Here is a 26,875-nt window from a genome sequence, read left to right as displayed (position 1 = left end):
ATCAAATTTTATTTTGTACAGAGTGTCATTATATGCAGGAATTTCATCTCTACTCTTACTGCATTTTAATTTTTAGTGGGATCTGTGTTCACTTAGAATTGTTCTCTCAGGCTCTTGTGCAGATAAGATTGCTGTGTATTTCCTACTGCAAAATTGTCCCAGAAATGGTTCAGAAGTGAGTTATATTTTAATTTTGTGATCCTTTCTGTAGCTCCTTGCTTTTAGTATTTGCATAGATTAAGACGCTTTCTGAGTAAGAGGTTTCACCCAAAGCTGTATTTATTGTACAAATATGTATAACATTTAATTTTGATTTTCTAACATCCATGCCTTGTACAAAGCTTTCTGACTTCCAGCTGGGTATAGTTTGTTTCCTCCTGGAGCACCTTCTGTGCAAAAACTTGTTCAGGAAATATATTCAGGAAATCGTAGTCCAATTGATTGCCAACACACACTGAGTCTGCTCATAGTTCTTTTTGTGTTTCAACTTGAAGATTGATGTTTCTAGGTGCTGAATAGTTTCCGACCTACCTTTTTTTCTTATAGGTTTTCCAAAATGTAGCTGCATGCTACTTAAACTTTTTTTTTTTTAACTTTTAAAACCATTTGTCCAAAATACTTCAGAATTACATGAAATAATTATTAAACTTATCCTGCCCACATTCCCTTAAAGGCTGTGGAGGGGAACAGTATAAGAAGGCTCCAATTTTTCCATCTTTGAGTGCCTGTCTAAATAATGATTATTACAAGCCATATGCCAGATTTAATAGACTTTTGTTTTATACAGTAATATAGGTACTGAAAAGCAGGTGTTTAAAGTAATTATGTGTATAAAGTTTCATGTTTGTATATTTTTAGCTGCTGTTGGCCTGAATCTACCATACAGATGTTAGATTGAGATGAAATTGTTACAGAACATGGATCAACACTAGTAATATTTCTTCAATTGTTTCTTTATCCCTACATGAAATCTGTTTACATGTTACAAACTTGGTAACTTGCATGCCCACATATTTAGCCAGACCTCATTTTGGAGACACACAAATCAAAGCATGAGTTTTCCTTTATTTGTGGATAAAAGTGTTTGGATGTTCAAATTAAATAGCACTGTCATCCAGTTATGCAAAGTGCATATGTAAATACCTATATGAATGCATAAACTGATATGTGCATGAAATGTACAAGTGCATAAAATGAAAGCTGCCATGCAATTCAGCTTTTACAGCGTTGGCATGCTTATATAGTATGGGACAGAGGAGAAAGAGGAAAGAGTTGCCTGAAAAAGAAGGTAAGTTAGTTTTTTAATAACATTTTATGTGTTAGAAGAAAGGTATAAGTAAAAAATAACACACTCCTATAATGTTCATGGATTGGTTATTCATAGCAGGTTTACTACTGTAAGATTTATCTACAGGGTTCCTCTGTAGAAAGCTTCCAGTACAAAAATACAGGCAGCTCAAAGAGACTGGCAATCTAAAAGGTGCTTCACTCATAATCTGTCAGTTCTCTTCTTTTGCCTGTAACTAGAGTCAACTGAGATCAGTATAAAACTTTTAATTGATTTGATGGGTTTTGATTATTTGACTTCTAAAATAATTTCTTTAGGCCATGCAGAAATCAGAGAGTTTTGGGGAAATCAGAAAATTTCCAATTTTTAGAATTTTGAAAATGGGTTCATTGCTCTGGTGACCAGCTAAATTGAGCAAACACTGCCTAATTCTTTCTCACTTTTTATGTATGAACTATATGAACTGAATCAGGAATGATATACTTCTTAAACTGAAACACAGAAGAGTAAGACTATCTTTTGTTAATATTTTTGGCTTCCAGCTTTACTGTGAGTACCCAAGATGTTACACAGGCACTGGTTATAGGTCTGTTCTGCCAGAATGAATTAAAGGGAATTACTGCTAGGCCCCTCCTTTTACTTCGTGGGAGAAGGATAATGCTGGCTCCACAGCATTTGTTCCCCTCTCTGGAATTCTGCTGAATGAGAGACTTTCCATCTGTTGAAATTACCATAAACATTTGTGGCTGATACGAGACAGCACCTGTGGCCTTGTGGCAAGTGATAACCTTTTTTCCACAATAGACTCAGCGAGTAGACAGGAGAACACTGGAACTACACAGAGACCTACATATTAATTTAATATGTTAATAAAGGACATTACAATTGTCAAAATGAAAAATGCTAATAATTTACTAGAGAATAGGTTTTTTGATAAGATTTAATAGCGTTTGCATCCAGTTACATTTGATGGGTCATTTACTGCCTCATCCTAAGTATTGGAAAGGCAACTATAAAACTTAATTTCTTAAATTTAATACCATGAGACTGTATTATTTTCTAGAATTATGTCTTTACAGAAGACTGGGTGCAGCTGCTATCTGGCTGTGGGAGGTTATGCCATTGTATTGCAGTTCCCTCTCATACAACCTAGTCCAGGTCCATTACACCATATGCTAACTTCAGGAGATTTTTTTTTTTTTTAACTTTGTGGCTTACACATTCCTGTTAAACAGTTGTATCTAGTAAAAAAATATGGTCTATTGATGCATACCTGATTATTGGTGATATCACCATAGCTAGCTGCAAGCAGTCACTAGGTAACTGTGGGTGTAGTATTTTCACAGCAACTGTCTCAGTGATGGCCCCATATAGCATTCTTGCTGTAATTATTTGCTTAAGTTTATTTCCATCTCTACTGCAATATAACTAAAATAGCTATATACTTTGCATCTGCTGAGGTGTGATAACTTAATCTACATGTCTCCATTAAAATTTCCATCATCTATAGTCATCTTCTTTTCTGCTGAGTAGCTACAAAAAAACCTCACCAGCGCTACATCTGAAAGGAGAAAGAAAGGAGAGATACAAAAGGGAAACATGGTTTGCCTAGGGTTATACAACATGTCACAGCATTAATTTTCCACATTTTACATCCATAAGTTGCTCTGGGCAAAATATGGCTTTTCAGCAGTTGAATCTGTTTATATCCAGACGCTGCATTTTTCCTGATTTACGTAAGGGAGTGGCTTGGATACTCTTTCAAGTTCAGTTTTTTCTTTGAATATTATCCTTGTTTCATTGTAGGTAATTTCAAGCAACTGCTTCTGCAACTTGGCTGTTAATCGTGATCTCTACTTGTGTTTTGTTTTATTACTTGAGTCACTTTGTATACCTTTGTTTTTATCTCAGTGAGGAGATAGACCATGTTCCTTACTACTTGTTTTTAACATTGTCACTGTTCATTGCACTCCTTTGATAGTTGGAATCAAAAGCATCATGTGTACATCCGAGGTTAGTTAAGAGGCATCCACACATGGAAATTCCAGATTTCTGCACTTTGTCAATACTTTCTATAGTTTTTGTAGCAGTAAATACTATGAACATGTTGAAAAAGTCTGGGGACAAGACCTTATGCCTCTGATTCTGCCCAAATGAAAGTCAGTTGTGTCTCCTGCAGTTGTTAATGTTGTAGTTGTTAACTGAAAGGCTGCATCAGAGGCAGGGAAGTTTCTGTATCTTCCAGATTCCATAAAAGACAGTCATGTAATTACTAGAATTAGAAAGGGTATTGAATATAAGTAAAGATATACTACAAACTACATACTAAGATGTTTTTCTTCTTTGAGGTAAACCTTCCATACTCAGTCTTCTAAACTGTTTTACTGGACAGCCTTCTTTCGTGTAAGAAGATTCACAGTCTTTTTCTTTGTGTTTGTACAGAATCTTGCACACAAAATCCTGGTCTGTGATTAAGATTCATTTGTACCATATTAGTGTTACCCCCATTAACAGTTTGGACAAGCATTATCATCTCATGCACAGTGTGTTGTATTGGTATTCACAATGGGATCTTTGCTTGATTCTATTATTACTGATCTGCTGTATAATCTTTGGCAAACCAGCAGACCTCCCTGTTTCACTGTTTCTACATTCTCTTTATCTTTCCCCAGCTTGATTTATGCTAGTAAATAAACTATTTTCTTACTGTTTCTGCAATGTGCAGCAAAAATTAGTCTCAGACCTTGACTGGGCCTTTTATGCTTTGCTATACTTTACCATACAAAGATATTTGAAAGAAATGCACAGACTTTAATCCTAGTTTGCCTGCATTTAGAAGTAGTAGTCCCGGTACAACTAAATTCCAAGCTTCCAAAATTTTGGGGAAGGAGATGCAGCCTGTCTATTAAATTGAACTATGACCAGAATTGTGCAAAATATTTGCAAATAACCATTATAAAATTTCTCTAGCTTTAATATTTGTCACAAATGTTATGCTCCAACTAGTTTTTTTATAAAGACTGGTCATGAATCATTTTTGTGAATGTGATTTCAGGAAATATATAGTTTGTTAAGAAAAGGTGCCTTGTTCTGATGCTCTTACATTTAGTGAATAACTGCAATATGCAGATGAAACTTGTGGGCTGGAATTTCAACTTCATTATGATCTTGATGTAACAGCTCAAAAAAACGTTAATGCATACTGCTCTTAATACTGGTGCAAATCTTGCAGTCTTTGCCTGTTTCGTTATGAGTTGAATTGTTATCATACGCATATATATTGATTTTATATTCCTTTTAGAGACAATGCATATTTTAAAATAATTATGTCAAGCAATTTGTTTATGTCAAATGCTTCAAGTTATATTGCAATAAAAAACTATAAAATATTTTGAACTCCTATAACTGCAGCAAATTCAAAACAGAAATGGAGCAAAAGGGTCAGCCAGTGCTTGTATAAGAATTCAGGCCAGATTTAGCCATAAAATAATCCAAATGAGAATTTAATCTATTTCTTTGGTTATTTATGCTACCTCCTATATACTGTGCTTTAATCTTGCCTTTGACTTTGTAAGAGATACTGATTGAGAATGCTGACTTAGGAGTTCTCCCATTTGAAAGACTGTAGAGAATAAAGACCAGCATAGAGTGTGCAGTTGGATTTGTGTGTAAACCACAAAAGATGAAGAATACAGATATTTGTGTAATCATATTTTCCTATAAACAGTAAAAGATGGTGAAATATATGCAAATAACCTGTATTTTCTCCCAAGCAGACGTTAGTACATGCCTGGTAACATAAACATCAGAAGATAGAATCTCATGGAGAAAACTGCATACCTGCTTGAGCCACGTGCAATAATGGTAAATCATAATGAAAACATGAGTAAAAACCTCTGAATGACATTCTGCATTGTTTCTTTCATGAAAGTACCAAAACAATCTATAGAGAAATGTGACTGGGCTGACTTCACCTTTTATAGTTTATTTTCCCAAGAGTCTGTGAATAACCTTCAGAACTGTTTACCTGTATAGCAGAAGTCTTCAGTTTCTTAATTTATCTTTCACTTACATAACAGCCCACAGCTTCTATAATTATTACTTTGTTTTTATTGTTCTAATTTCTTTGCCATTCACAGAATTTGCAAAGGAACGTAATCATCCCCAGTCTATTTCTAATACCTCAGAGACCGTATGCTCTGATATTGTCATAACTGTCATTGAGCACACTTACATAAATACAAATGGAAACCCAGATCATATCTGGGAGATATGGATGCAAAGAGTGGTCTTAAGAATGCCTTGAGAAGCACAAGACTTGTATCCAATGAATTATAGTATACTGTGTAAAAAAAAAAAGAAACCAATAGCTCTATAAAATTGCAGAGTAGTACACCTGTAAAGTTTATAGTTCATTTATTATTTAGATATTCAATAATACCTGAATATTTACTTGAGTATGGGAGTTCTGCAGCAAATATTAGAAAGAAACAACTTAGTAAAGAGGGCTTGAAACTTAATAGAGTTGCTGACCAGAAGACAGGAAACCAGAACTGATGGAATGAAGTTTCATCCAAACTATCCAATCTATCCCATCTATCACCTACTTTTTCTAATGTGTTGCTAAAAGATTAGGAGGTAGACAGATGTTTTACATATCTGGGTTTACAAGCATGGGTTATTGACCACAATCAATGGTTTAAACTTTCTTGGGTCTTGGAACTATTTTTCTGAGATACATTATCTTTGATAACAATAGATCATTGTGGAGGAAATACCTGTTCAGAAAGTAAAAGAAGAAAAAGGAGTACAGAGTCAGCTTCATAGCAGCTACATGTAGTAACTTGTATGGTTAGATTGTCTTGGAATTGGGAGAAGCATCTTTTAGTTTCTTTGTATATTAATTCAAACCTTTTGTTACATTGTCTCTAAAACAGCAATAGCAAAGGTATCATTTTCTGCAGGTTATAACACTTCTGGGAAATGGAATGTTCATTTTTTTAATGATTTGGTGTGTGCATTTTTATCAAATTATATAAAAGAAAAAAAAAAAAACCCAACCCTGTTTCTTTTTTTACCTGTGACTAAACTGGATACAATCAGTGGCAGGACCAGCATTTGCAGCATTCTCATGAGTAGTTCTCCTGGAAATGAAAAGTACTTGACTTCCCGATAGCTCATCTTGTATGATCGGAGAGAAAATCCAAGGATTACACCTGAAGAGAGGGAAAAGATATCATGACTTACTCTTCTAAAGTAGTAGTAACATCTGAACATGAATATCTTTATAGTATTTACTTGACATATCTGACTGTAACATGCATTTTTTATTATGCCCCAGATTGCACTCCTGATTTGCTCTCTCAAATATCAACTACTATTATGAGTAGTCCTACTAGAGCCATTAGATTATTGTCAGTGTAACTGATCAGAAGGTTATTCATGCTGCTATTTTTTAAAATCTGGATTAATGTCAAAGGTACATCCTGAGCATTAATGAAAAGGAAACAGTCGCTGCTACTGCAGCCAAGTGCTTTGACTTCTGGGATTTTGAGTGTAATCATATATGCAATGCATATTCATACTAGCTACCAACCTTCAGAAGTCTTGCCCATGCCTGTTTACTCTGTGGGGCCTCATCCTGTAGATGTGCTTCAGATTGGATGAGATAACCAAGACAGACGTATTTGAGAATCCCCTTGTGGTTAGGTCTTTACACAGCAAAACAGCATCAGGAGGTAAGTAGCTTTACACAGGCCTATCTTCAGAAACACAGGCACTTGCAAAGAAGCAGCTAATTGGGGTTGGAAAGTCTTACTGGATGATTAAGTGGTGGGTGTCAATGCCTGAGGGAGTGGGGTAGGGCAGTGCCTGGATCCATTTATCTTGCTGGGAACAGATAAATGGTGCTTGAGACATATTTACAAGTGGAAGCCATGGATGGGCTGACATGTGACAATGTAAACTTCTCAGCTAGAACTTCATAGATTTTGTCCTGTACTTGGCACTGACTGCTTTATTTGCTTATTTGGTTAATTATTTGGTTAATTGACATAACTAGTTACAATCTACTGAATGGTAAATGGTTTGGTGCCTATCTGATGTAGGTTTTCCAGGATCTGGAACACTCCTTAAACATACAGGTGGTGAAACTCAACTATCCCTCCTTCCCGTTCCTGACTCCATGTTCTTCCCCACTGCCTCGTATAGAATCATAGAATCACAGAATCATAGAATGCTTTGGGTTGGAAGGGACCTTTAGAGGTCATCTAGCCCAACCCCCCTGCAGTGAGCAGGGACAGCTTTAACCAGATCAGGGTGCTCAGAGCCCCGTCCAACCTGACCTGGAATGTTGCCAGGGATGGGGCCTCCACCACCTCTCTGGGCAACCTGTGCCAGTGCTTCACCACCCTCATTGTAAAAAATTTCTTTCTTATGTCTAGTCTAAATCTATTCTTCTTTCCCTTCTTTTCAATAAGGTTTTAAATTCTACTACAGTGTTACTGATTATTTCCTTTTTATATGGGAAATACATTTCTCTGATATAAAGAATCCATCTGGACCCTTTGTTTCTGCACTTAATGAGCACTACATTTTGAAAACTGGATAACAAGCAAATAGAGCTAGGCCAGTTTCTTACTTAGGCTGCAGTCCTGCAATTAGTTCCACATGAATTGATCTCTGCACTAGTACAAAGCCTCACTGAAGTTAGTAAGGGTTTCTGAAGCTGCTATAAGAACTAGTCCTTATGCTATACTATAAGGGCTTGATCATCTGGTCCACTACTGTCCAAGCAGTACAAAGTGGCCTAAGAGAGAATCAGGCCTGAGTAGATGGCTGTTTGAATGAATATTATTGGTAGTGAGAATGAGTTTGTGAAGCTCCATGTAAACCTGTTGAGCCAAAAATTATTGCTTTTTTTGTCCTAAAGTGCTCTGTGCATAATTACAGGGTTGCCCAGCACTGTAGTTTACAAAAAGAATTTCTGCGATGTGGAAAAAATGTGCCCTGGTAGTGTATTCTGGTGAATTGGGTCAACACCCGATAGTTAACTAATTCTTCAGCCTTAATCTTAGCACTGCTATTAATTTATATGCAGTCCTGCCTAAGGGATAAGAACCTTTCTCTAACTCAGTTTCGCTACTTGTAAAATAGGTATAGTAGTAGTTGCTTCACAGATGTTTCTGAAAATTGTGTTCACATAGTGATCTTAGCAGTGCAAGAAGGAATTTAAGCAAATGCTTTCCTCATTGTAGTCTGTGATAATGAACACAGAACAGCATGATTTTACCAGTTTCTCTGATTTTAGAATATATGGATATGAAACTTTATTTTCTGTTCTGAGTTTAAATACCTAGACACTGTCTGACAAAGTTTTATTAACAAAAGTTACTAACTTGAAACAGAAAAAGTCAAACTTCACAAGGTACCTTTGAATTCTTTGAATTCACTTCTCAGAACCAACATTCAGAAGTTTTAAATAGTGAGATAACAGCATACAATCATGATTTAATGATAGACACAATGACCAAGTACCAAAATAAAATTGGGAAGTAAGACCTGGTAGGAGGTACTAAACCTTTGGAAGATGTGCAGTATTTCAACAACCATCCATGTCTCTGTGTGGTAAGAGTTGTAATGCTTAGTAGCCTCCATGATCAAGACTGAGAAGATTAAATACTGGAGCTGGCCTTTCTCAGTAAAAGTTTCAAGTTTCTGATTAATTCTGGAAATTGTAATGAAACAAAGCCTTGTGTGAAACAAGCTCCCACAACCTGTTGTGCAGGTTTCTGTCTACCCTTTGTAACAGAAAAGAACAACCAATCAACGCTATCAGAGCCTGACTTCTCAAATGGTAAATGGTGTACCATTTCTGCACTTCAGGGAAGAGTAGATTTCTCAACAGAATTTGTTAGGCTTTTTTCTGGACAAAAATCAGTAGTGCTTGTTTAAGTTAAGGAGCTGAATTCTATACATGTGTATAGATTTATAACAGAACAATATTGCTGAATAATTTATACAGTTCATAATGAAGAAGCAAATCAGCTTAAAATTATAAAAAGATTTTAGAGGTGTCCTTGTCAGTGATATTGTCAAATTTATGGAAAGCTTGATTTGCAGATAATCCTGATGACAGAACAATCCTTGAACTAAACCATTTTATTGCATTTTTAAACCAATGTAGATGTTAAAAATAAAATTCAATCTGTATGAATAAAGTGAAGAGAGGATTTAAAACTTGAAAGGAGTAGAAGGTGAGAATAATTCTGACAGTGATGGGAATGGGATGGAAATGGCAAAAATGGCAGATATGATTTGGAATTGTTTATTCCTTAGATAGGAAGACAATGATGAATGGCCTAGAGTTTTCAATTCGATGCTGCAGTACCAGAAAGGAAACAATAAAGTCTTCATGTCAGGCTTTAAAAGCTATAGGTATACCTGTAATTGCTAAGAAACATAAAACATTCTATATAAAATTTCTTAAATGGATTAACATTAAAGTGTGATGAAGTAAGCATTAAAATCAAGGTATGAAGCAGCAAGACAAAAAATAGTACTTTCGTAATACTCACTTTGTTAGGAATAGATTTGTTATGGAGATGGTTCTTTTCTGTTTGGCTGGGTTTTTTTTTAAAAAAAAAAAAATTGTTGTAGTGGTTCTACCAGAACATCATCAACTAATACACTATTTCCTAAATTGAATTTGAAAATGAACCTTAAAATCCTTCATGGAGAAAATGAAGTTCTTAATTGTATTACAAAATGCCTTGGTCTCGCAATGGTAGAAAACTGTTTCACATGATTCTTTATGTTGCATAGATGAAATAGGTTGCATACCTACACATGGGTTTAAAACACCATGTCAGTGAAAAAAAAAGAACCATAACTCTTTGAATATGAGAGATGGGGCTTTATTCAGACCTGAATGCTCATTCAAGAACTTCAGGGAAGCTTAAGTCTATCCTCCTCTTTGGCCTACTTAGAAGAATTAGATACAAAAATTTAATAAAGAGAGAGGATTGTTTTTTTCACTACTTCAAGCAATTCATAATTTTAGGAGAATAAGAAAGTTCCTAATTGGCATGATGTTTTTAAGTGAACAATAGCAGCAGTTTTGTTAAATAAGTGAAATCTCAATTTTTAAAATGAATGGTTATGAGCTTCTGGTTTCCATCTTATTTCAGAAACACACAGGAATTAAGACCATACTATTATTTGGAGTTAATTTTTTTTTTTAAATGGTCATGCTCTCTACTGTATTTTCATGCAGAAAGATAATCTAGCAATATTACTTTTTAACTGATCAAAAATCACTCAAGCATGTTTCAAGAGGAAATTACTAGGTGGTGTATTCATAACAGGGCAAGAGCTGCCTTTTCCTTATTAGTGCTTGCCAGTTCAAACAGAAGACACACACCCTTGTGCTTTTTACTAGTAAATCTCAAAACACTGTTAAATGAGGTCCATATCAATATCCTTTTCTTTAATAGATGAGGTACAGACTTACTTTTTCTTTTCCAGCAGGAAATAGAAACCTTCATAATAACTGGAAAAGAATACCTTAAACTAGGTGGAAAGGTGCACTAAAGTAACAGCTGGTAAGAGTGCTCCTCCAGAAAACCTTGTAACTAGCAAGCAAATAACATTTTATTCTATAACAGAAATTGGGCTAGAGCCAGTAAGAGAATCAGGCTCCTACCAGTTTAATGGGATGTTGTATATTTTTGTTAGCTGCACAGCCATTTCATTCTTATGTTCCTGCAGAGCTCTGGAATGAATGCTTTTGTTCCCTGGGTCATTTGTTTCTGCTTAATTTACCATTTTGTTCTCACACCTTTTCTTCTAACAACCAGTTTCAGATAAGGCTGCAACTGTATTTACTTGAGACAAGCAGGTAAATAACTTCTCTAGTGATAAGAACTACTTCAAGTTGCCGACAAAATCACAATTGTACTTAATCTCTTTCTTTGCTTGCGGCAAGAACCACAGGGTCACCAATTCACTTGCATGCTTTTGATTTTCATCTTTTTTTTTTTCCATAATTTTATATTGAACTTTTTCCCCACACCCTCACCGCCCTCGTATATCACTAGCTCCTTCCTTACTTTCTGGTTTTCCTTATGTACGTAGGAAGGTATGTTCCATTTGAAACCATTTTGTTGAACCTCAATACTGGGTACCTAACTGAAATATTCAATACTTAAATATGGCAGCAGACTTTTTTTGTGATTGTTTTGTTACTTTTACTAATTTTATCTTAAAGATTAGCTCTTATTATGCTAATTAGTAGCTAACTAGTTACTTTTTTTACTCAATACATTTAATTTAGGACTGCAGCAGATTTACTGCTCTTAAGCATTTGAGAACTACTACTTCTTGTATTACACAGTCATCGGTGCTGCCTTATTACATCTCTTTGACCTTTTTTATCCTACAGGTGTAAGATTATGACCCTCTTTAAAGGTCCTTCACACAAAGTATATTTCATGGGATGACCTAAAAAGCAATTTATGAGTCTTTATTCCAAAAAAGGAGAAATGCCCATGGTTCAGGAGAGAGAGTTACAGGCTCTTTTGTCCAAGTTCTGTGGTAGGCAAATAACTAAGGTATGGAAGGGCATGTATGGCATTAAACTGAGGGGAATAATGCTGTGAACAGCACCAAATTGCTACAGCCAGGAAGAGACTACAATTTAAGATTTTTTTTCCATTGGAAGGGACCTATAACAATCATCTAGTCCAACTGCCTGACCACTTCAGGGCTGACCAAAAGTTAAAGCATGTTATTAAGGGCATTGTCCAAATGCCTCTTAAACACTGACAGGCCTGGGGCACCGACCACCTCTCTAGGAAGCCTGCTCCAGTGTTTGACCACTCTCTTGGGAAAGAAATGCTTCCTCATGTCTAGCCTAAACCTCCCCTGGAGCATCTTTCAACCATTCCCGTGTGTCCTGTCACTGGATACCAGGGAGAAGAGCTCAGCACCTCCCTCCCCACGTCCCCTCCTCAGGAAGCTGTAGAGAGCAATGAGGTCACCCCTCAGCCTCCTTTTCTCCAAACCAGACAATTCCAAATTCCTTACTTCAATGCACGTGTCAGATACTGAGATGACTTCATTTGGGGGCTAAACCAGAGAGGAACTATTTTTTGCTGGGTTAGTTTTCTGCCACATTAGTTCCCTGGACAGGTTTACTGCTGTACTAGATGATGGTGGTGCTGGTGTCATGGCAAGGGAGGAAAGCAAACATTCGGGGGTGGAAATATGCAGTCAGAGACAGAGGTAGGACTGGCTTAATCATCACAGAAACATATGCTTAAGCAGCCAGTTACTCTTCCTATGGCAATCCAGAATTGGAACTAAGAGGTAGCTTAAAATTCCTTTAATTCTCTTCTGATGCTGAATGTAGAGGAAGTATTTTCCACATGAACTTGCTTCTCTGTTTCAGACCTGAAGAAGACCAAGTATTAATTGACTTAATAAACTGGCTGTTATTCCTCTACAGCTCTCATCTGACAGGCATGGCAGAAAATCTCACATGTATAGGTGTATATATTCTTGTGTGATATATTCCTTCTATTTTAACTGGATGATACCAGTGCACTAGAGAGCTTAAGGACCTGTGGCTATATTGAAGTGGAATATGGGTTAATTTGGACACAAATAGCTACCTCTCATTTGCTTGAGAGATAGCATGAGGGGAGTCATGGGAAAAGTACTGTAGAAGAGCTAGATATCCTAGACATGATTGGCATCCTGAAGATCCCAATGATATCACATATCGTGGTGTGGGATGGTTCTAGCAGCAAAATGATACCTTACAATTTGTTGAGTTAATTCTGTTGGGAAGAATGAACTACCTGGTTTATCTGTACAGAAAACACATACCCACTTTAGTCAGGATGCACTATACTTCTTGTGCACAAATGGACTACCTGTGGTAGTTCTGGATGGCACATACTGATTTGTGGCAGGCCTGACACTTCCTGGGAGTGCTAAAGTCATTGCCCACATGCTACAGTGTCCACTGTGCATGCACACGTGCACCCTGGGCTCTCCAAGACTTCCAGACATCAAGAAATTTAGCTGAAACTCAGCACTTCTGCAACTTAATTTGCAGACACAACAGCCCCTCCTTGGATTTTGTGGACAGAGGCATACAATTGGAATGGGGAGTCTGAAGCTGTAAAGAAGAACTGATGTAACTGAGGAATGAGTAAAATCACGGTTTTATGAGGTACTTCCTAAACCAGGATGCTTCTTATACCGAATCTGAGGATGTAACAGCATCTGAGTGCTGTTAAAAAGTTTTTTAAAAAAATCATTGAAATCTGTCCTTTGCTACTTCTTGGCTCCAGTATTACACTCATACATTTTTTCCCTTCACTCTCCAGTTATTTGGTTCATTTGTCCTTCTTCTCCAATTAGGAGGCAATTTTCTTCCTTTGAGAGCATGTCCAAAAGATTGTTCTCATTTTATCCGACTTCTGCTTCTCTGTTTGCCTTCAAATTTTTTCTTATTTTTTTCCTTGTTTTCCTTGAACTGTTTCTGTATTTATTTATCATCTTTGATTTACCTTTTGTTGTTATTTGTAAGACAAGTAATTGCAGGGCATTTGTAGAGGATTTAGAATGAAGAAGAGTTTTCACTGCTGGCACTGAAGCAGGCTGTTCTTTATGGAATAGGGACACTACTCCTGATTTCATCCTCAGACAATCTTTATTGAAAGACAAACTACTCCTAGTGTATGTAATCTTATTAGTCTATGTGCTATAGAAAAAACACTTTTGATGCAAAAAATAACAACTAATTCCATCAAAATGCAGGAATTCTAACAATGCATATAAAAAAGATCGGGCATTCACAATATATGACAGATTATAGTTTGTGAGGTATTATTGAGAATTATGGTACTACTCAGTGCTTTACAAAGTTACTGTAATAACTGGTTTTTTCATACCTGGGTTTACTTTGCTGCTTCACTTTCTTGACTAATGTTAGGTTTTTTCCTCGCATAAGGAATAGTTCCCAACAGATAAGAAAGCTGCTCGCTTAAAGTTTACATAGTTCTTTTCTTACCTTTACATTTCTTTCTTTCCTGTCTTTCCTCAACTGGAAGCTGACATACTCCTTAACATCACAGAATTCTGCTTTTCTCTACTACCGTTTCAGCTGCCTATCTGTATTATTTTGTCTTTACAGTATAGTAACACTGAGGAATCACAGTCAATGAGACTGGGATCCCTCAGTGCCAAGAACTTTGTGCAAACACGCTCAAAAACCAGAGCTCTACGTGTAGTTTAACAGAGAGCCTAAGGTTAGACCTTGATAGAGGCCTTTATTTGTTTTCTTAGTTCCACCTTAGACATACACTACAAAACAGTTCATTGTAGGCTTGGCTTCCTTGATATGAAGTTTTACACCATCATTTGTGGGACATTCAAATTATGCATTCATATCTCTATGGAGCTAGCCCAACTTTTCATTCCTACAAAACCACCTGTTAATTTAACTTAGTGCTGATAGTCTAAATCTGTAGCTGTTTGCCACTGAGGATTAAGTGTTTTGTTGAATCAAGATATGCTTATGCCAGAACTGTTTGGGTCATGGAACATAACTCATGTGGCAGACTTTGTTAAAAGATTTTAAAGATTCTTTTTATCCAGTATTTTGCTGACACATGCAAACAACCTGGACGGACTAAGAAGCATTTCCTGTTGTAAAATACAAGACTTTTGCCATATCAGGTGTAAGTATCACTGGAATCCTTTATTTATATTTGATTTATCATTCAGTGAACTCTTTCAATAAGGAACTCAGGTTCATGACTGAAGTTTATGGAATCATGTCACCATCTTTTTAAAAAGGTAGCTAGGATGCTTTCAGCCTGTAGCTGTTTGATTTTGTTAGTTGAGCCACTTCATCCCAAAAATCCTCAATATGACTATGAAACCATTCATAACTAGAGCCTTCCATCTAGTTTACTGGTCAACAGCCTCTTTCAACACATGAATTTCCAGAAGTGTTTTATTTTAGTTGATTAAAAAAGGTCTCATGCCTAACTTCTTGAGAGTTAACTCATTTGAAGGATATGTTGTAGCATAAAGGATTAATTTAGATGTAGCCTCCATATACATTACGATACCTCTCTTCTCGCTGCTAGATGTTATTCAGAATGGCAGAATTTCCCTATCTTGAAGGTCAAAAATTTGGCAAAGGGAAAACAGCACCTGGAATGATACTTAATTACATAGTAAGCACCTGAGTCCAAGTTGTGACCTTCAAAGTCCCTCTAGATAAAAAAGCTTAGTTCTGGGAATCTATAAAGCTAATGGGCACTTCTCTGTTTGTTTTGGAAGACACTTCATTTCTAACCATTCTGCTTGTGTTTTTCTCACAATTGCCATGACCTAAACATCTTTTTGCCTAATTCCAGGCTAAGTCCTGGATCTAGAAACTGAACACGACTGACACATGCATGCAGAGAATCCTCTGGATTTAGGATGCCCTGTGTTCCTGTTCTTGCTCAAAGATTTACTTCACAACCTGAGGCTCCCTGTTATGGATAAGTGTTTTAGCCATTAGGTTAAAACATCATGCCGCCTTTTGCTCTCTTGGCATATGTATTTACCTTTAGAAGTCTTGCATTTCCTTCTTCCTGATGACAACACTTTGAAAGGAATGGTGGAATTGCATCCTCCTGTAACTTTCCTTTCGAAAGGAAAAGAGTAAGCCAATTCCTCAAGTGCTGCCAACACCATTCCCAAGGTGAGGGCTCTTGTGCTTCTGGATCTTGACTGGTGAAAATATCTGGCATTGTCATGACTCACTCAGAAAAGAGTGGGAGCAGGAATGCAAACCTGTTTGTTGTTGTGGTTTTGTTTTTTTTTTTCTTCCTCCTGGCAAGTTTTAAGCAGTTACATGCTTAGCTTGTAGACCTGTGGGGTTACCCTTTTGAGTCTCCTAGTTCTCACTCATGCAGTAAAAAGACACTCTGAAATTTGGACTCCATATGCAGCTTTCTTTGCTTATGTTTTAGGCTTTGAAGGACTAGATTTTACATCCATGTTTGTTTAATGTATGCATTCCTAAGTCTAAATTATTTTAAAAGACATCAAAATATGTGCAGTAGCCTTATTTATCAACTGCCTTTGGTTAGCACTCCCAGGAATTCCCTGATTAGTGGTCCTGCTATATTCATACAAAGGCAATTATTTTTTTTTTTAATTTAGTCCTTGTGAATAGTAAAACCAGAGCATTTACTAGAGCCAGTTTGAGGGACCAGCTTATGTTTCAGTGTAAATAATGCTTAACATTTAAGCCCCATCTTTTATAGACTTTTTTTGAATAAATGATTTTTCAGTTACACCAAGTTACAGTAAATGGTGAAAACCAAGCACACACTTTGTAACTGTCAAGCTGATTTCCATTTATGATCTTCTATCCATGCCAATAGAAAAGACATAGACATGTCAAATTTCAAGCAAGAAAATGCATTTCTTCAGTGTACAGAATTGAACAGGAATTCAAAAGGTGGATATAACTGCTGCTAAGAGAAAAGACATGGGAGAACAACCACAAAATATGAGTAACAGTAACACTTTGTTATCCTCCTGATTCTCCTGTTATCTTTCTGGGGGTTTTTTGCCTCTTTTCCTGCTTTTAACTGTTTTCCTTTTCACTGTCGTACAGTTCACCAGACCTATTAAGTTCCTCTTTTGTTAAAAAATGCCTTATAAAATCTATCATCAAAATAAATTTCTTTTGTATGGATTTTAAAATGTTAGACACCCTGTAGTTTCATCCTGTTGATTAAAAGTCCAGTATCAGTACAACTTCAAGTCTGATGGGTTGACATAATATATGGAATAATCTAGGTCTTCCCTATTCCATACCCTCTATTTTTTGTTGTATCGATCACTAATTTAAAACTCCGTGGTCAGGAGCCTAGTTGTTTTCTAATATACATTGCAGACACCATGGCATATTCTATGAACAACACAGTTGGAGAAATTAGTATGGGAGGAAGAAATCTCTTAGATCCTAGCTATTTCTTTTATCACTTGCATTGCATTATCGCTCCAAAGCTTCAGGTTGAATTGAGCTGTATTATGCTGAGAAGTAAATATATGACAAAATATGCTAAATCCCAAAGAAGCTGAGTTGTAATCTGAAACTGAATGAAATACAAAATCTGAAGGGAAGGCACAGTAAACAAAAAGAATTGGGAGGATGGACAGAGGATATACACAACTAATGTGACTGCATGGATTATTTTATGCAGTTGGTGGTTCCAGAACACCTGATTTTTTTAAAAAGGTGTGGAAAAATAAAAAAGTCAATATCTGTCAGCTGGTGATCTAGAAGTCAGTGCTACAGTACAAATTATCACAATGCCTCTGTTTATATCTTACTTTTTTAGCAGCCTTATTAACATCCAGATCTAGTTTCTTTGTTTACTTCTCTTTAATATTGGATATCTTTGTATATTTTTTCAAATGCACTTTAACTTGGTTCACCTAAAAAGATAAGTATTTCATAAAAATATATTTTTTTTCTTCAGTATCATAAATTCCACAGAAATCTTTAGATGCCCAGTTGTTTCAAGAAATTGTGTGAGAAATTTAAGCCACATGAACTTTCAGGAATTCATAAACAAATGAACATGCCATCTTCAGCTGCACCTTCATTGTGGCCAACTCAAAAGCATTCCAGCACAGATTACAATAGCTAGGGTGCTAGTAAGGCTCTAACAACGTTAAACATTTACTCAGCATACAAATAATTGGCACCTTGCTTATGATTTTGTACTGCTTTGCAGTCAACATAGTAACTACAGTGCATACCTGCTGAAAAGTGGAAAGGACTCACAAGCCCTAAAACTAGTTCATTTGATGGTGAAATGTCTTTTTAGTCCCCTTTGATGCTCAACACAATTTTTTTTATAGTCTTTGAGATGACCACTGTTTCTGTTGTAACATATCTTTTGATAGCATAATTGCCATATTCAACTGGTATTCAGGGAATTTTCTTGTAAAATCTCTGAGAAACCACATAAACATCCTAAATGTCTCATGTGGTTACTGTTCTGCATTCCACCCAGGATAGCCTTGAAATCTGCTTTGTAAGAAGTGGTATTACATAAATAAATTTAAATTTAATTTCTAGAGAGAGTCTTGAGAATCTCACTTTCCTTTTCACAAGCTGCATGCAGAGAGCAGTGAATGTATGATTCTCTGGATTGTTTTATGATCACTCAGACATGCTACTTTTGAGCACCACTTTGCAAGTCCACTGATTTGACAATTTAGAGCAAATAAGAAGCTAGTAAGGCTATATTTAGCACATTTTCTATCTTTACTGTGCATATATGCACAGCTGCTGTCTCCAGAATGCACAACTGTGATTCACAAAGTGACCAAGTTTACTGTTGTTACTCTGTGCCATGTAAGGCAGTCCAACAACCAGTGCTGTTTGATTTCATTAACACCACAGTGTACAATAAGAAATTAAGATTGCGATAATAAATCAACATAATTTTATTTTGCAAGTAACTGCTAAACTAGCGTACTGTTCATATTTTGCAGTCTGACTTGCATTACTGGCTACTTAATAGCAGAACCAAAGTTCTTTGTATTTCTATATTTTTTCTCCTTTTTGAAAAGAATCATCTCCTTTGAATTTTTAAGTGTTACTCCATATCCTACAGTGCCTGTTTATGGGTTTTTTTCCCCAAATTATAACTATTTCTTAACTTCAAAAAGAATTAAGGCTTTGCTTAGCAATTTTTTCAGAGTGTTAGGAAGGTTTTGTTACTCAGTGAGAGAGCAATTGTGCTGGGCAGGTTCTTTAGGAGAGCATTGGGACAGAGGCAGCCTGAGTTCAGCATAAATAGAATTAATTTCTCCTTAGCTGTCTCCAAACTGTCTTGATTTTCTTTTATATATCTTAATCTTTTGTATGCTATCACATTTCTCTCTGTGTTTTAACATATTGTCTCACCTAGGACTCACCTCCCACAGCTGTTTGTCCTATAGTGATGGATCTTTGCTTTGTTATCATGCAAATTTTACCAAGGCTGCCTTAGGCACTGTCATCGCATTCATTGTCAGTGTGTAATGGGGTCAAATACCCTTCTCTGCGTATGTCAGCCTCAGTCTTCAGTGGATACAGAGGTTCTGCCAGTAGCACAAGATGTCACTCCAACACACAAGAGACTGTCTTTTTGGTGGGTGTTATCCAGGATTCTGTCTACCTGTGAATTACAGACTCATACCTCTTAGGACTCATTTTAAAGTATTGTTCAGACCAGGAGTGTGTTGAGATAGAAGAATCTCCTACTTTGCACAGCTTTTCACTTTTCAGATATTTTAAGGTTTTTGTGGGTTTTTTGCCTTCTGTGTTATGAAGGATCATCTGCAGGCTTTCTTTAACTTTTTGCTTTTTTCAGGGAAAAAGGATATTGGCAATGTCTTCATCTCTCCTGTCTCCTTACTGTACTTTTAACTAGGTTTTTTATAAAGATGTTGGAAAGTTTTGGAATCTTACATACAGTGCATGCTGTTGTAGAACAGATGTAGTATGGGCCTATCTACATTTCACATCTATTGTGAGGTTGCCTGCAAATATAGAAAACTGGGTTCAATGACACAGCCAGTCCTGCGCTCCCTTCGGTGGCAGGTAGCCAGAAAACAGAACTGGATCCATCTCTATCCCCCTTGAATGTTGCAGTGGACAACTGCAACATATAACTTCGGCAGTGTAAAGAAGATTTTAGCTAATGATTTGGAGCTGTAATGGACTCATAATTATGCAGAAACTGCTTTTTATAGTACTTGCTCCACAATGTCCCTCTACTTCACTGAGCCCCTCAATTAAAACGGTATTTCTCTGTCAACAGCTTCTCAGGATCTCTGCTCAGCAGCTCTGTATGTCTTGATCTTTCCTTCAGTACAAATTCAGAAACCACAGGAGATTCTTTGGCATTTAGGAGTCCTGCCAGAGTAAAGTCTTGACTCCTGTGGCACTTTTGGAAAATGGGAGGTAAGTAGCAGAGAATCAAGACAGTCTACTGAACGAAGGATATCTGAAAGGAAGGCATTTTGGGGACAGGATGATGGAGCTAAGTAGCGTGGGAGAGAGGGCACTGCCTGAGATTTTGCCAGTAATTTGGCTAGGACTTCAAAGTTTGTAAGACTTCCTGCAGATTTTCCATGAGCCACCATGACCCCTAGCCTACCTTAAATTGCTCCTGGTCATCATGACACTCTGAATTTACCAGTGGTCAGCCTCCCAAATTTGCCTCTCCTAATCGTTCTCATCTATTGGCTCTTGCCAAGATCCACTGCAGAAAACTAATTTAGTATTTCTAGGTGTACCAGAAGAATCTGAAAAACTGCATCATAACTCACTTATTGACTGGGCTTTTCTCAAAGTTTCTCAAAGGGCTTGAAAGCAGTTTAAATTTCACTAAAAATAGCAATGATGATAATGACAATGTGCTGGACAGACCCTACCTGTGTAGAATGTGAACTCAGAAGGACCTTTCTTGAGGTTTTTGGGAAACACAGAATTCCGTAATTCTCAACATGAATTATAACTCCTTGCATCTTTATCATGAGGTTTTTAAAGATTAATTGGTTTTGTATTGTAGCAGCTAGTGAATTCCGTTTAGAATTCAGTTCAGAGTCAGAGTAACAGCAGAAGTTAGGGTAAATGGCTATATTTCTCCTTATCATGTGAATGCCAGAAAATCTCTACTCTGTCTGCAAAATATCAGTATGCAACACAAACAAATGCATGTTGCAGCTAGCCACTACATAACAAAGTGCATGTTTCCACAGACAGAAACTCAAGTGCCTGTTACAAGCTGCAGTCTGGAAACTGGGCTAAGACATATGATCCTATCCACTTAACTTCTACCAGCATCAATCCTGCTCATCAAAGAAATCAGAAATGCTTTATTAAAAAGGCCTTTTCATGTCAGTCCCTTGACAAAAGAGGCCTGAAAGAAATGTTTCTGAAGAAATGTTGCTCTCTTTAAAGCTAAAATTTTGGTTTTCCTGAGTTTAGTCTTCATGAAAATTGCTGGACTGAGAGCCCTGAAAACTGATGTCATGTCTGTTTAGATTACAGAGAGCATTAAGCATCATTTCTTGTAAATGATTCAACCCTGGCCTGAGTATAGTTTTGTTTCCACCTACACTCACATCCAAGCATGTCTGATGAGACGGCCAGTGGTGATAATTGGTGGGTTAATTTTGCAATGTTGATTACTGTTTGCTAAGGAAAGGAATCAAGCACACTGTGTGATTTTCCACAGATCACCAAACAACTGAGAGATTATAACAATTTAGTCCTTGCCAAACTAGACAGATGGAGTTCAACCACTCAGTGTTTTCCAAACTCTTTAGCCAAGTGTTCCCTACTTCTGAATATTTCTACAACAGCAAAAAGCTCTCCAAAAAACCCAGCTCTTACCTTTTTATGAGCTACCAAGTGTGAACTTACTGTTCTAATCATATATACTATAAAATTGCACCACAAATAAGAAATGTGAGAAAATCTTGGAATATTCTGTCATAATAATGAGAAGACGTTTTTCCACATTATACCAGATATTTCTATAGGTTCATGAGCGGAATTGGAGCAGCTGGCTCATCCTAGGCTTCACATTTTTGTTAGTTCTCCAACCTGTGTTTCAGCCTTACTGGCACCCTGCCATTGCTGTAGGTGGTAGTGGAGCTGTGGGCAGACGTTTGTCCCTAGTCATCTAAAGCTAACTGGAACATGCAATAATAGTAAAAACACTTGTCCAGCCTACATTTCTGTTCCCACATTGCCAAATTTATGGGAGTCACACTGGAGTTAGATGACAGTGAAAAAATTGCAGGAGCACATTGGTCCTGTGCAGTATAGACAGGTGACAACCTTAAGGATTTCATTCCTTTGAGGCTGGAGAGTGTTTCAAAACCTGATTTGTTTTGCATTTCCTGACCGTTGTAGATAACATGCCTAATTTTTTTTTACTCCTGATATTAATGGGGCTTTTGCATTGAACAAATTCTTATTTAGGAATTAAAAGCACTTGTGATCAAATACTGTAGATAAATATGAGAGGCTGACATTTCTGTTATAGCAACGAAGTACTTTATTTTACCAATATGCGAATTAATATAATTGTCTCCCAGAAAAAGACCATCAAGCTTGAAATTAATTTAAAATAAGCCTACAGTTCTGGTATCAAGCAACAATAATGGTAAAGCCCTAAAGTTTTAATTCCTGAAAAACTGTATAAACAAGCAAGCAGATTTATATGAAGCAGCATTATCAAGGACATTAGGGCCTACACAACTGTGGTATATATACCCTTATCTTTAAGTGCTAACATCTGGGTTTTCATGAGCAGATTCATAGTATAATATTTTAAACTAATTAGAAAAGAAAAATGAAAGTAGTACAGTAAAGCCATAATGTTCTTGCTCACACAGTAAAAACCATATTTCATGAAACATATGGTGTCATTTAGAAAATCTGTAGTTAAAGGAAAATTAATAAAAGTGATCACATAATTATATAAAAGAAAATGTATTTTAAAGACTGTGTTTTTCTCAGAAGATTCTCTTTCTAAAGTAAATTCAAAATGTTTAGCAATATTTTAAATTTACATTTTGGTGCATTCCAAATCTAAATGCTGTTTGATGTTCTGGAATCCTTTCCATATACTCTAAAAAGGCATTTAATCAGGTGTTATCTTGCAGTCCTTTGAATAAGTAGCATTGACATTTTTACCCCAATTGCATCTGAAAGATGCATGTGTGAGATTGTGAGTGACCAAGAGAGGATAAGCCTGTACTTAGGTTTGATTGTTTTTGCATTTATCAAGGGAAAACTGAAAAGACTGAGGCTCTAATATATACCTGTGCTTAGAAATGTCACTTAATTTCATTCATTCAGGACTTCTGTTTGTTATTTTTTGATAGATTAGGTAAGCAAAGGTTACATCCTGAGCATTTTGTTGCAGCTGGCTTTGGTAGAAAAAGATTTCACTGAAAACATTCAATTCAGTTGTTGTATCTGATTCTTTAAGAGAAGAATCCATAAAACAGCTTTGGGTTTTTTTCAGAATTTTCACCAAAATTCTCCTTAGGAATACTAGAATAATTAAAATGTCTCTTTCCTAAACTTCAACATGCAGCTGTCAAAGCCAAAACTCTCCAACCCAGAACATTCTTATCAGTGCAGAAGAATTTGGGATCTCATTTGTAATGCAAATCACCCAGGCAAATCGTCATTGTCAAATGCACTGGAGAAAAGAATATTCCTATTGAACAAATTACTCACCAAGAATCACAGCAACAACGGTGAAGAGCACAAAGGCATTCCTCAATAAATAACTTTTAACGTCATCCTTTGTTATGCTCTGCACTTTTTTTTTTGCCAGAAGTGTACGTTTCCGCACCCCTTGTTGAATGCGTTCCATCCTACTTCCAGTTTTTGGATCTTCTCCGTTACCTTTAGTCATCTATCTTGCAGAAAGTTTTGTTTTACAATTAACTTCTGTCAATATCCCTTCAGAAAAATGGAAGACTCTTTTTCTGTGAGATGTACTAGAGAAACCTGCAAGACAAGAAAATATTGCAATAAGATTTTAGAGGAATGATTAGCCATATGTTTACATGGAAGCAAATATTCTTCATGTTTCAGTAAAACTTGTATTACTTGTAATATCAAAGTTGTTGATTGCAGTTTTTGATAAATAGCCTCAATGACTGTTAAAAAGACTGACTTTAAAAGAAGGATTCTATGGGCTGATCAGATATGTGTCCTGTGTCTTCAGAAATTAATCTGAATTGCTGTCATGCTGTAAAACCCAGGAGTAACTTTTTTTTTCGCAGTTGCTAGAGATATACTAATGTAAAATCAGTATAATTCATAGAAGTGTAAGGTGCTATAATGTTTAAAACTGTATCAGGCTTGTTTTTCGTATCTTTAGCAGGTTCATATTATCTGAAAAAAATCTAGCTCACCTTCACATTAACCATTGGAGAGAAATATTTTGCTTGAACTGATACATCTGAAATGTTCTGCATTTCAGATGTTTTTAAATGGTTGAATGCTTTGGCTGAATTCCTCCTTTTCACATGGCAAAATGCAGCAGGAATAGTTTATTTATTCCTCAACCACTATTTAGAAGATATGCCTTTGACAGTTTTATGTTGATAACATTCATCTTTGAAGTGTATAAACTATTCAGAGCACATCTGTAAAACATCAGAAGTTATATCCCACTTAGCTTGTTGCTTCAGACTGTCATACAAGTTCATATTGCAAAGCAATGCTTAGCTTGGCCTCACAGCAATTATGTGGATATAATCTGATTTTAAGAAATCACACACTGAATCAACCTTGAAATGTTTTAATATTAAAAAGCCTTCATTAGGACATTAATTTTAATTTTAAATCTTTTTTCTGTTTTTTGGTGGCTACTGAGTATGAATTTATTTAATAACAGAGCCTGCACAAAGATATTTTCCAGACTGAGAATTCCATTTTCTGAGGTCTTAGTTAATACACTGGCATGTTTTTATGAATAAATTAGAAATTAGTAAATGGATATAGTTAGTTGCTTCCACTGAAATCTCTCTCCGTTTATACACAGTCCAACTCTAACATCTTGCTTTTAATAAATCTAGTGCCTAAATACTTTTTTTTAGGAAGCACTTCAAAAACGAACACACAGGGTTTTCAAACAGCCTGTCTTAAAGGAAATACCATGTTGTAACAAATTTAGTTTGATGGGATTTGATAGCTGCTTCTACCATATGTTTCAAGATTCGCAGTTTAGTGCAATATCCTCTCTGAATTTTAACAGAATGCGATATGGTTTGCTTTTTTAGTGAGAGGAAACATTCTGAGACTGAACTAGATGTTTAAATTAGTAAGTATTCCAGTTCGGACACAATGACTGTATGCAAGCAGGATTTTTTTCAGAACAATTAATTTTATTATTTTGTAAAAAAAAAAAGATTTGTTTACAGTGCCTTTTCTTTCCAAGATGATTAATGCAGCTAATCTGTCCTTTGTAAATTACATTATCAAAAACAACATGGGTACAGCCAAAAGGATCACTACATTAAGTTACATACAAAGGCAGAGAGTGAAAAATTAAGACTTCGTACTTAAAATCCACCAAATGAAACGATCGGCTCACCTTTTCAGATCTTCAGTGCTCTAAGAACACGGTGGTGGCAGACAAGGTAGGGGTTTCCCAGCAAATACAACAGAGCTGCAGAGTTGAGCGAGCAGGAGACAGAGAAAACTGACAATCTGCATGTGCTCTGGAATACAGCAACTTACTATCACTGTAACTTAAGGAAAGGGGAGGAGACTGTTAGCCCAACTCTGAAAAAAATAAAAACACATCAGAAGAGAGGGGAAAGCTGAGCTTCTGGAATATTGATTAGTCTTGGCACAGTGAAAGCAGGGTCACTTTCTTTCTTTTTCCTTTTAGACCACTTTCACGCTTTGTCAATTCAGCTTCGTTAGAAATGCAAAATCAGAACCCAGGAAGAATTGAAGGGTGGTGCGTGCGCGCACACACACACACACACACACAGAGCTGGGGAGGCTGGAGCGCTTCTTCATTAGATATTCCAGACTGGAAATCTGAAAAGCCTGAACATAATTATACAACATTATTCCTGTGCTTTTTAAAATAAATGGTAAAATATGTGGGCATGTTAATTTGTTTTAAAAAGAGGCATGGTGTGAGGCTATCATGGAATTTCTAATTCTTCAAGACAGTTATTCATGATCTACTCTTCCCAGGGTGGGGAACCAGACGTATCTTTCAGAAGCAACTGGAGCATTATCAAGAATAGAGAAAACCATAATCAGCTATAATTCTTTGTATGTTTCTTGTAGATATTCAAAACACATGATGAGACTTGCCTTTTGTTTAGCAATTCAAACTCACTGGTACTAAGCCCCATTCAGCCTGTTTCAATAGCATGGAATGAAAGATGAAGGGAAAAGCATAAAACATCCACTTCAGAGAAATAAGTGGCCTTCAGGTTTTTTAGCATTTAAAAGTTTGTACTATTGAAAAGATACTTGCAGAGGAGAGTCAAAGGAATTCCCAAAGGCCTTCTTTCACCTTTTAGAGGAACACTTTTGTTTTAAAAGTTGGTAAAGTCAGTTTAAAATATTCAATAATCACATTTCAGTGCATCTTTCATGAGATTTTTAAGTGTATTTTCCTGTCAGAGGAACAAATACTGTAACTGTGAATTTGTATAAATTTACGCTAAACATCCAGTTTAAGAAGTTTGTTTATAGATGATGTGGCTTCTAATGTTTTTTTTCCCTGAAAACTGATTTTAAGTGTACAGAGATAATCTTATGTACTAGACACACAAAAAATAGTTAGGGATGAAATAAAACTAAGAGCAGTGTTACTTCCACACAGTCACAGTAAACATTTTGCTAAAGTGTTTTCTAATTTAAATGTGCTTCAAATAATGATGTGTAATGTAGAGAAAAATAATTTTACAGTATAATGTAAACTTGTTCATGATTAATGT

The 26,875-nt window shown here is 36.2% G+C and overlaps 1 protein-coding gene across 4 annotated transcripts in view; it reads right to left on the bottom strand.

Annotated features, from left to right (window-relative positions):
* Positions 1-23,814, bottom strand: part of SLC1A3 (solute carrier family 1 member 3) — a 61,360-nt gene extending 37,546 nt beyond the window's left edge. For 3 of the 4 annotated variants that reach the window (XM_009477999.2, XM_009478000.1, XM_009478002.2), the window contains exons 1-2: positions 23,634-23,814; positions 6,367-6,504 (exon numbers count right to left, since the gene is read on the bottom strand). In XM_009477999.2, coding sequence (XP_009476274.1) covers positions 6,367-6,504; positions 23,634-23,814 — 319 coding nt within the window. The remainder of the gene's footprint in view (positions 1-6,366; positions 6,505-23,633) is intronic. The other variant, XM_009478001.2, reaches the window with a different exon arrangement.
* Between the last annotated feature and the right edge of the window lie 3,061 nt (positions 23,815-26,875).

Source organism: Pelecanus crispus, chromosome Z, assembly GCF_030463565.1.
Source record: "Pelecanus crispus isolate bPelCri1 chromosome Z, bPelCri1.pri, whole genome shotgun sequence".
NCBI classification, from domain to species: domain Eukaryota; kingdom Metazoa; phylum Chordata; class Aves; order Pelecaniformes; family Pelecanidae; genus Pelecanus; species Pelecanus crispus.
Note: the sequence above shows the minus strand (reverse complement) of the source record. Positions and strands in the feature narration are given on the sequence as shown.